General features: G+C 43.6%; 1 protein-coding gene across 6 annotated transcripts in view; it reads left to right on the forward strand.

The window, feature by feature from the left end:
- The window catches only part of ap3b1a (adaptor related protein complex 3 subunit beta 1a), a 323,977-nt gene that overhangs the window by 155,047 nt on the left and 156,838 nt on the right, over window positions 1–12,092 (forward strand). For all 6 annotated transcript variants that reach the window (XR_015077649.1, XM_085982440.1, XM_085982449.1 and 3 more), the window contains exon 17: window positions 4,615–4,745. Coding sequence is in view for 5 of the 6 variants with exons in the window: in XM_085982440.1 (XP_085838566.1) it covers window positions 4,615–4,745 (131 nt within the window). In the remaining variant the exon portion in view is untranslated. The remainder of the gene's footprint in view (window positions 1–4,614; window positions 4,746–12,092) is intronic.

Raw genomic sequence — 12,092 nt, forward strand, 5'->3', positions numbered from 1 at the left:
CCCTTTGACACCAGGGCGCAACATCTTTACTTTCCTCTGCAGTCCTTCTAGGGTATGGATGATTCCTTTTTAAAATTGTGCAACCAGGCCAGAATGCAGGACTCTAGTGTGACATGGGTCACGGCAGCAGACAGCTTCAGCTCTGGAGATGTAAAATCAACGGATCTGGTAATAGAACCCAATGCCCTTGTCATTTTCTTTATTGCCATTTCAGATTACATTCACTAATTAGAGATGTAGGTCTGGAATTTGCTTTTTTGCCGACGAGTGCCACAGGTTAGACAGTTGTGCACCCCAATCCTCCAGTGATGCATTTACACTAGCGAGCATAGCTGTGGTTTCCCAATAGCCAAAGTAAAAATCCATTGCAATGTGATGCTACTCGAGCCCGGAAGTGTTTAAAATAGATGTTTGAAGGTTGAACCGATGGGCAGAAAAAAGCACAGATTCAAATTTAGAGAGAGCTAATTCGCCTCGGACTGTTTTTATATCTGTCTGTTTAGTTCATTAAATGGAACAGTAACACTCCTTTCTTCACATTGTTGAGGTTGTATAAACAACACAGAAACCATAGGCTTTTAGTCTTCAATTGCTCAAGAAGTCTGTAACCCCAGTGCTATTTGACTTATCCCTTGGATTTTAGTAAGGTGTAACTGGGCACATTGTGATTACTAACGCCCACATTCACAACGAATGTGATTAACAATTCTAATTACTATTTAAAAAAATAAAAAAATAAAAAAATAATAATATTAGGATGGTAGTTGAAGGCTGAGAACTGGCAACCCGCTCCTGTGAGTTTCTGTTGCTTTGCACCACTGACTCAAGACAATGACAGAACTGTGCCACTAAATAAAAGAACCTAATGAGGGCAACACAATTATTTCTTGATTTGAACAGTAAACTACAATTACTGGGATTGTACCAAACATACTGAGCCCACCAGAGCTATTCTGTAGTGGTCTAAGTGGCTGCGGCGCACCCAGTGGCGTTAATTCAGCAAACTTGATCTTGCCATTGATTTTAATGGAGGGCAGAGCTATGATAATTAGCCGTTCAACTTTTTCAATGAGGAGCGACACAAAAGTCCCAGGAAATTATGGTGCAGCGTACGTAGTGAGTAAGTGACTCGCGCCATAGTCATAGAGTCAGAGTTTTACAGCACAGAAAGAGGCCCTTCGGCCCATCGTGTCTGCGCCGCCCATCCATCCCTGTCCAGTCTAATCCCATTTTCCAGCATTTGGTCCATAGCCTTGTATGCAATGGCATTTCAAGTGCTCATCCAAATGCTTCTTGAATGTTGTGAGGGTTCCTGCCTCTACCACCCTTTCAGGCATTGAGTTCCACATTCCAACCACCCTCTGGGTGAAAAAGTTCCTCCTCAAATCCCCTCTAAATCTCCTGCCCCTTACCCTGAATCTATGCCCCCTTGTTATTGACCCCCCTACTAAGGGGAAAAGTTCCTCTTTATCTACCCTATCTATGCCCCTCATCATTTTGTACACCTCAATCAGGTCCCCCCTCAGCCTTCTTTGCTCCAAGGAAAACAACCCCAGCCTGTCCAGCCTCTCTTCATAGCTGAGGCGCTCCATCCCAGGTAACATCCTGGTGAATCTTCTCTGCACCCTCTCCAAAGCAATCACATCCTTCCTATAGTGAGGCGACCAGAACTGCACACAGTACTCCAGCTGTGGCCTCACCAGCGTTTTGTACAGCTCCATCATAACCTCCCTGCTCTTGCCTTCATTAGCCGAGGCATAGAATATAAGTATCCCATATGCCTTTTTAACCACCTTATCTACCTGTTCCGCTGCCTTCCGGGATCTATGTACACCAAGGTCCCTCTGACCCTCTGTACTTCCTAGGGTCCTACCACTCATTGTGTATTCCCTTGCCTTATTTGTCCGTCCAAAATGCATCACCTCGCACTTTTCAGGGTTAAATTCCATTTGCCACTTTTCCGCCCATCTGACCAACCCGTTTATATCGTCCTGTAGCCTGAGGCTTTCCTCCTCGCAATTTACCACCCCACCAATTTTCGTGTCATCTGCGAACTTACTGATCATACCTTTTACATTCTCATCCAAATCATTTATGTAGATCACAAACAACAAGGGACCCAGCACCGATCCCTGAGGTACCCCACTGGACACAGGCTTCCAGCCACAAAAGCAACCTTCGACCATCACCCTCTGCCTCCTGCCACTCAGCCAGTTTAGGATCCAACGCGCCAAGGCACCCTGGATCCCATGGGCTCTTACCTTCTTGACCAGTCTCCTATGCGGGACTTTGTCAAAAGCTTTACTGAAGTCCATGTAAACCACATCCACAGCATTTCCCTCATCCACCCCCCTAGTCACCCCCTCGAAAAATTCAATCAGATTTGTCAGACATGATTTACCTTTGACAAAGCCATGCTGACTATCCCCGATTAATCCTTGCCTCTCCAAGTGGAGACTAATTTTGTCCCTCAGAATTTTTTCCAATAATTTCCCTACCACAGATGTTAGGCTCACTGGCCTGTAATTCCCTGGTTTATCCCTGCTACCCTTCTTGAATAATGGTACTACGTTAGCTGTTCTCCAGTCCTCTGGTACATCCCCTGTGGCCAGAGAGGTTCTGAAAATTTGTGTCAGAGCCCCTGCAATCTCCTCCTTTGCCTCCCACAGCAGCCTGGGATACATCTCGTCCGGGCCTGGGGATTTATCCACTTTTTGGCCTGCTAAGACCGCTAGCACCTCCTCCCTCTCGATGCTAATATGTTCAAGTATGTCACAGTCCCCTTGCCCGATTTCTATGTCTGCATCGTCTTTCTCCATAGTGAACACAGATGCAAAAAATTCATTTAAAACCCCGCCTACCTCATCTGGCTCTACACACAGATTGCCACTTTGGTCCCTAATGGGCCCTACCCTTTCCCTGGTTATCCTCTTGCCCTTAATATACTTATAAAACATCTTAGGATTTTCCTTTATTTTGCTCGCCAGTGTTATTTCATGGCCCCTCCTCGCCCTCCTAATTTCTTTTTTAAGTACGCCCCTGCACTTTTTATACTCCGCTAGGGCTTCTTCCGTCTTTAGTCTTTTGTAACTGCCAAAAGCCCCCCTTTTATTCCTAATGCATTTTTGTATATCCATAATTTTGCATAATTTCCTAAAATTTCTGCACCATAATAATGACGTACGCCACAGATAAGCCATTTTTATAGCACAAGTTTTCAACAAATTCCATCCCGTTCACTGATAACGTTTTATAGTATAAAGAGGTCAGTTGGTCTGTGCCGACTGTACATGTTATTCTCTGCCTTTTCTCCATACACTTCAAATTTTTTGTCTTGGTTTTTCAAAGCTGTTATGAGTTCTGCTTCCACCACAGTTTTTGGTAAGACCTTCCGCATCCTAACCCCCTCTCCACTTACATAACCCCAAAAGAACGAAGGAGGATTTTTTAAAATCACATTTAATACCATCTAGCTTTTGACTCACTAACTAGTGGAAATAGTTTTTCCCTTACTAAAACCTTTCATAATTTTAAACACCTCTATCATATGTCCTCTTAACCTTCTATGCTCTAGTAATAAGGAGAAACTTGGGCTTTTCTTTTACGAGAGCATAAAAGGTTAAGAGGACATCCCAACATTACCTACCAGCCCCCACTCCCCAGTGCTACTGCACGCAGTACCTACCTACCTGAAACATGTTCCCTGCCATCCTCCTCTTTATCCTGGGTAACGCAGTTAAATTAATATTTAATAGTAATTAACACCACGATTTATAATTTCCACCCAATTACGCACAAAATTGTGGAATTAAAGCGCAAATATCTCTCACTCCGACAGTACTCGGTAATAAGAACCCAGTTTGAGTTTGAATCACAGTAAATCAATGAACCTAATGATAGATTGTATGTTATGTGGGATCTGATAGCATATGCTCCAATTTACCTTGAATGATGCCATGAGAAATCCGCTACAAGTTTTTCTTCAAGTACATTTTCGTGTAATTGTCTCGCACTGTGACAGTATAAGCATCCTCTGAGTTTGGGTCATTTCAGCGGGATGTAAATGTCATTACCCCTGTATCGAACTAAAATGAGGAGGTTCTGTGTTTTATATTTTGAAGTTTGCCTTCATTTCTTCAATTTTATATGGTATATGTCTTGAAAAACTGAAAACTATTGCAAAGTAGTGTTTTTGCATTAATGAATTTCCATTTATATTGCAGTTAACTTTTAAGTACAATAGGAAAACAAGAAACAGTTCGGTTGGTAGCAAAACAGTATTAAAATTCTGAATGAGTTTTGTAGCAAGACATGTATACGGATTGTTTAACTGTGCTGTCATTCTTAATATTCACAGTAAAGTAATTTTTAGAGGAGCTGCATTTCACAGCAACACCTCCAAACACACTGAATGATTAGCTTTTTTATTGACCATTATAGGTGAGATTATTGTAATCTATGGTCTGAAATCAGTTTTCTGACCTATGAGGAATCATCTCTCGTTTTTATTTATACTGTGACATTTGAGATAATGCACTACCAATTATCATTGATGCTGATTAAGACTCTCTGACATAAAGCCCATATTTTTTTTCCTATTTTCTTATTCAACAGATAGGGATCGTTTCCAACTGAGCACGTTATCGCACACGCTTAATACTAAAGCAAATGGGTATCTGGAGCTTCCAGACTGGCCGCAGACAGCCCCTGACCCTTCTGTCCGAAATGTGGAAGTCATTCAGCCAGTATGAAATTTTATTTTACTGAATGGTGTTGATATTCCTGGCCAGATTTTGTAAATGGGAGGGGACAGAGAAATGATTTAGAACAGGAAATTCTGTGTTTTATTTTGTAACCTTACCATTGCTTGATTAATGGGATAGCTGAATAATCTGTTTTATTGAGGCTTGAACTTTAGGGGGGGGTGGGGGGGAGTTACCAAGCCTGTCAAAGATGCTTCCGTCCATAGAATTGAGGTTTAAAAAATGAAAAATATTAAGTAATATTGTTCGGTGTTTAATGTGTACATATAAACATTGAGGTTTTTAATTTATGTACTGCAACTTGAATGAGTTTAAAGTTCTGTATGTATTTTCTCGTAACATTTAGCAACCTGCAATTCTTTTATTGTAGTAATAGCTTTTCCTCAAATTTTTTATACAAAATTCTTACATTATTTTACATAGAAACATAGAAGATAGCAGGAGTAGGCCATTCGGCCCCTTGAGCCTGTTCCGCCATTTAATGAGATCATGGTTGATCATCCAAATTCAGTACCCTGTCCCTGCTTTCTCCCCATATCCCTTGATCCCTTTAGCCTTAAGAAATATATCTAACTCCTTCTTGAATATATTTAATGAATTGGCCTCAACTGCTTTGTGTGGTAGGGAATTCCACAGGTTCACCACTCTCTGGGTGAAGAAATTCCTCCTCATCTCTGTCCTAAATGGCTTACCCTTATCCTTAGACTGTGACCCCTGGTTCTGGACTCCCCCACCATCGGGAATATCCTTCCTGCATCTAGTCTGTCTAGTCCTGTTAGAATTTTATAAGTTTCAATGCGATCCCCTCTCATTCTTCTAAACTCTAGCAAATATAAACCTAATCGACCCAATCTCTCCTCATAAGTCATTCCTGCCATCCCAGGTATCAGTCTGGTGAATCTTCGCTGCACACTCTCCATGGCAAGAACGTCCTTCCTCAGATAAGGCGACCAAAAATGCGCACACTACTCAAGGTGTGGTCTCACCAAGGCCCTGTACAACTGCAGCAAGACATCCTTGCTCCTGTACTCGAATCCTCTCGCTGTGAAGGCCAACATACCATTCTTCTTAACCGCCTGCTGCACCTGCATGCTTACCTTCAGCGACTGGTGCACAAGGACACCCAGGTCTCGTTGCACTTCCCCTTTTCCCAATCTATTGCCATTCAGATAATAATCTGTCTTCCTGTTTTTGCCACCGAAGTGGATAACCTCGCATTTATCCATATTGGGCAGATGCATGGCAAATGCAGTATAATCACCCAACCTGTCCAAATCATCCTGGAGTTTCTCTGCATCCTCCTCACAGCACACATACCCACCCAGCTTTGTGTTGTCTGCAAACTTGGAGATATTACATCCCTCGTCTAGATCATTTATTATATAGATATAGCTGGGGTCCTAGCACCACTCCCTGCGGTACCCCACTAGTCACTGCCTGCCACTTGGAAAAAGACCCGTTTATTCCAACTCTTTGCTTCCTGCCTGCCAACCAGTTCTCTATGCACGACAGTACCTTACCCCCAATCCCATGTGCTTTAACTTTGCACGCTAATCTCTTTTTATGTAGGGATTGCTATAAGTAAAATGATTTATATTTTAACGGTCCATCTATACAAACTGCCATATAACCTCAGTAGCATAAATGCGTAATCACATCTGAGCTAATTTTAAGTGATGTCTTTCAATGGCCAAGAGGGAACCCAGGTGACCCATACATTTTAGCTCCTGTTACGGTTTCTAAAAGTAGGCCCTCTCGTCTTAGCCCGACCCCCCCCACCCCCCCACCCCAAGCTCCGGCAGCCACCCTCATCATGCTAACAATTTATAGTTATGATCCAGTTCACTATAGAGGAATTGAAGTTGGGAAAACTGCGCCAAAATAATCTTAGGAAATTAAATGAACCTATTCAGGCTGTACTGTAGATCCAATACTTAATACCTTGTGTAGGTTAAATTATTGTATAATATATGTATGTTCTAGATGGATGTGGTTAAAGATTATTTTAGTTAAGACTTCGACCTTTTTTGAGTTTCTCATTTATTTTGACAATTACCCAACAGATCACTTGCTAGCTCCATACTAGTTTAGTGATACCATGCTGATGCCTCCACAGTACTGATCTTGGAGAACTGCATTCATTGTAGTTACCCAGATTTTTTATGTATGTACACCCATAAAACTTCATTTTTGAATGTTTTGGTTTATTATTTTACTTTTTATTACAAGTAAATTAGCAAAAAAAATCTAGTTCATTTCCCCCTCGCTGCTCAGTAAAGTTGTCCATTTCCCATTTATACACTCTTTGCTGTGTGGACCTGCAGTGGAATAATGTCCTTGTACATTGTGTAGAGTGCTTCTGGATTTTCTAAATTAAAATCCCCTGTGAGACACATACTGTCCAGCTTTAGAAGGATACGCTGATGACCAGCTCTAAAGCCACTATTTTCTTTCTGCTAATTTTTCTCACCACCACCTCTCCTCTCCTAACACGTTAACTCTTGCTGAGGTTCCAGTCATCGTGTGCCACTTCACTGAAGTGACCATTATTGAAATGTGAGCTTTGACAGTTGAGTGTTAGCAGCAGGCTATTGAAATAAGGAAGCAACTGAACCTCCTTATCTGATGTCCATGCAGATTTATTTCCACTAGGAGTTGCTGGATAGCAGTTAGGAGCAGGGCCAGGAACCCTAGCTAATTTATTGCTTTCCCTTCCACCTCCAGCAACAGTTAGAGCCATAGTCATAGAGTTATATGTGGTGTATGTGCCTTTAAGAGCAATTATGGTGTATGTGCCTTTAAGAGCCCCAGGTGTGCGTAATGCCGGTAATTGCCACTTGGGCTATATAAGCCTGTGTATTGTGTATATCCTTTAGAAACCCCCCCCCCCCCCCCCCAGACTTGCTTAGTAAATACCTATGAACCAACTCCTGTCTTCAGTGCCTTTATCTACACACGGACACTACAGTGGCGACGAAGTGGAAACGGACTTGCCTGCAATTCGGCAGCACCTCAAGGACATCGATTCCTCCAGCGTCCAGAAGACTCAAGGAAGTAAGAGAAACTGTGGTTTCACCAGCTGGCCAAGCTGGTGACAGGTACTGCGCTAATCCTTCCTGGGAGTCAGGCTGGAGCTCCAGCGGTGGGCTCTACAGCTGAGACAGGCAGCGAAATCGGAGGCAAGCAATAACGGACTGGGAGGGTGCACTCGAGAGACGGCCGACGCGGCAAGCAGGTCAGTGTTTAGACCTCCGTCGGGAACGAGTCTCCAACAGTGAATAAACGGAAACCACAGTAAAACAGCGTTGTTATCGGTAGCAGCGGCGGGAAAGCGCGGGAAGCGCCATATCGTTGCTACAGAGAGAGAAAAAAAAAAGCGCGGGAAGCGGCATATCTTTTCTGAAATGCCTAAATCTGGTAATATTGAGGCTTTTGATGGCGAAATAGAAGATTGGACCACATACGTGGAAAGAGTAGAGGTTTATTGCACTGCGAATGGAATAACAGATGAAAAAAAAGCTTCAGTACTTCTGAACTTAATGGGCGCGAAGACATACGGGCTGTTACGAAATTTAATCACTCCAGCCAAACCAAAGGACAAGACTTTTAAAGAAATTGTTGATACCCTGCAGGAGCATTTAAACCCAACACCGCTGCTGATAGCGGAACGATTCAAGTTCTTCAAGAGAAATCAACACAAGAATGAAAGTAACGCTGATTACCTAACCGAATTAAGAAAGCTATCAAAGTACTGCCAGTTCGGAGCAGGACTATCGGATTATCTTCGAGACAAATTTGTTTGCGGTCTCTTAAGTGAAGGAACACAAAAAAGACTGCTTTCTGAAAAAGATTTAACATTGGACAAAGCTTTCAGTATGGCTGTATCATACGAAGCAGCAGCAAAAGGAGCTGCAGAGATACAACAAGAGACACAGGACTTCGGCACCCATAAAATGACACAGGAGTTCGAAAGATGTTATCGCTGCGGCAGATCCACCCATAACCAGAGGGACTGCTGGTTCAAGGGCAAAGCATGCAGGCAATGTGGCAAGATTGGACACATTGCACGGGTATGCCAATCTGGACAAAATAAATCCACTGACAGAAAACAAAAAATCAATAAAGAAAAGTACAGGAAGGTACAAATGATGACGGACAATAGCTCCGAAGACCAGAATAGCGATAGCGACTCCGGAAACAAGAGACTAAGCTGTCTCAAATTACATAATGTACTTGCCAAAGAGGATTACCAAACCATTTGGGTTACCCTCACAATAGCAGGGTCCCCAGTTAAAATGGAGCTAGATACAGGATCAGCTCTAACCGTAATAAATCGACGAGATTACGAGAGGCTATTTTCGCATATACCTCCAAAAGACACATCCATTATCTTAAAAACATATACGGGGCAGAAAGTCTACCCCAAAGGAAAAATAAGGGTGCCTGTGGTATACAACGGCAAAGAAATACAAAAGTTGTATTTATACATTCTACAAGATGGTGGTCCACCGTTGTTGGGACGTGAATGGATAAGGAAGATACGTTTAGACTGGCACTCCATTCAGGCACTGAGGGTGACCAGTAAGGAAAAAAACAATGATGACATCATACCTGAACGATTAAAAGACATCTTGGCCAACGCCAAAGAAGTGTTTCAAGAGAAACTAGGAACCTTGAAAGGCATCACCGCCTCAATAAAAGTGGAAGATACAGCAATTCCAAAATTCTTTAAGGCAAGACCGGTGCCATACGTAATACGTCCAGCAGTCGAGGCAGAGCTGAAGAATTTGGAAAAGGCAGGCGTATTATCCAAAATAGATTGGAGCGAATGGGCAACACCCATCGTTCCAGTCATGAAAAAAACATTGAAAAATAACTCTGAGGAACAGGAAAAAATTCACATCTGTGGGGACTTTAAGGTGACTGTAAACCCGGTCCTTCACACGGTACAGTATCCTCTTCTGAGGATAGAAGATATTTTCGCCTCACTATCCGGAGGGAAACGTTTCACCAAAATTGACTTAGCACAGGCATATCTACAGATGGAGGTTGAGGAGGCCTCTAAAAAGTATCTCACGATAAACACACACAAAGGCCTGTACCAGTACAATCGACTGGTTTTCGGCGTGGCATCAGCTCCGGCTATCTGGCAAAGAGCTATGGAGCAAGTCCTGCAAGGGATTCCGGGGACTCAATGCTACCTAGATGACATCCTTATAACAGGAGAAAACGACAACGAGCACCTTGCCAATTTGGAGCAGGTGCTCACTAGGCTGAAAGAACGGGGCCTACGAGCAAATCGCCCCAAGTGCGAATTTTTCCAAAATCAGATACCATATTGTGGCCACATAATTAATAAGGAAGGGTTGCATAAGTCACCTGAAAAAATTGAAGCAGTTATAAAAGCCCCAGCACCTGAAAATGTTTCACAATTAAGGTCATTCCTGGGATTAATAAATTACTATCATAAATTTTTACCGAACTTATCAACTATTCTACGCCCTCTTAATGATCTTCTACAGACAGGAGTGATTTGGAAATGGAACGAAGACTGTAAACGTGCCTTCCATAAATGTAAAGACTTAATCACATCCGAGAAAATTTTGGCTCATTACAACCCATCACTACCAATCAGACTGGCGTGCGATGCATCCCCTTACGGCATAGGAGCGGTATTGTCCCATAGATTCCCTGATGGCTCGGAACGGCCGATAGCTTTTGCGTCACGCTCATTGAACTCAGCTGAGCGTAACTATGCCCAGATAGACAGGGAAGCACTCAGCCTGGTATGGGGAGTGAAGAAATTCAACCATTACCTACACGGACAAAAATTTACCTTGCTGACTGACCATCAACCCCTCATCTCCATATTCAACCCTAAAAAAGGTGTCCCCATTATGACGGCACAAAGACTACAGAGGTGGTCCCTTTTTCTAGGGGCACACCAATACAACATTGAATACAAAGGGTCAAAACAGCATGGGAATGCTGACGGTTTATCACGCCTACCGTTGCCAACGATAGAAGAGACACCTACAGTAGACCCAGTAGAGATATTCCACTCTACCATAGTGGAATGTCTACCGGTGACAAATTCTGCCATTGAAAGGGAGACAAGAAATTACCCTACTCTCTCACGGGTCTACGATTTAACAGTGAAGGGATGGCCAGCACATGGCGAACCACTGTTGCCAGCATTCTCGCAAAGAGGAGAACAGCTGTCGGTGTGCCGAGGAACCTTGATGTGTGGATCCAGAGTGGTGATTCCACCCAAACTCCAGGATAAAGTGCTAAAGGAGCTTCACGAGGGGCATCTGGGTGGAGTGAAAATGAAGAACCTAGCTAGGGCGTTTGTATGGTGGCCAGGTATCGATGGAGACATCGAAGACATGACCAAGAGCTGCCTAGGATGCCAGAAGGTCCAAAATGCTCCACCACAGGCCCCTCTACATCCATGGGAGTGGCCCTCATCTCCCTGGCAAAGGGTGCACATCGACTTTGCTGGTCCATTTATGGACTCGATGTTCTTAATCGCAGTTGATGCACACTCCAAGTGGCCGGAGGTAATAAAGATGTCCTCCACCACCACGGAAAAAACCATCACAGTATTAAGGACCATATTTGCCAGGAATGGGCTGCCGGAGCAGATATGTTCTGATAATGGACCGCAATTTGTGTCCGAAGAATTCAGGAAGTTCTTAAAAAAACAATGGGGTAAAGCACTACACCTCCGCCCCATACCATCCCGCCACCAATGGATTGGCTGAAAGGTTTGTCCAGACCTTCAAGAAGGCCATCAAGGCCATGGGTAATGAAGACATAAAACTTCAGCACAAGGTGGATAACTTCTTATTTGCATATAGGAATGCAACGCATATGGTTACTAACCAAACTCCCGCCATGATGTTCTACAATAGAAACCTAAGATGCCGGCTGGATTTGGTCAAGCCCAACATCCGAAGGGACGTGGAGAACCGGCAGTTTCAGGGCATGAATGAAAGGCCAACTAGGGCCTTCCAGATAGGCCAACCGGTTTTGGCCCGGGACTACCGTACCGAGAAATGGCAGCCTGGAACTATCTGCACACGATTGGGACCACTGATGTATACCGTGGACATCGGAGACAGCATAATAAGGCGCCATGCTGACCAAATCATCAAGTCATCCGAAAAGGGACAACCTACACCACCACTCTATACATCTAACGATGAAGTAGAGATACCCATATCTACCTCCGATCCGGTGATACTGGAGCCCGATGAACCCGACACTGGCCTTCAAGCCGAATCAGCCTTGCCAGAAGAACCTACTACACCACCAGAAACTACT

Source organism: Somniosus microcephalus, chromosome 1 (assembly GCF_052327205.1).
Source record: "Somniosus microcephalus isolate GS21.2 chromosome 1, FLI_Smic_1.0, whole genome shotgun sequence".
In the NCBI taxonomy this organism is placed as follows: Eukaryota; Metazoa; Chordata; class Chondrichthyes; order Squaliformes; family Somniosidae; genus Somniosus; species Somniosus microcephalus.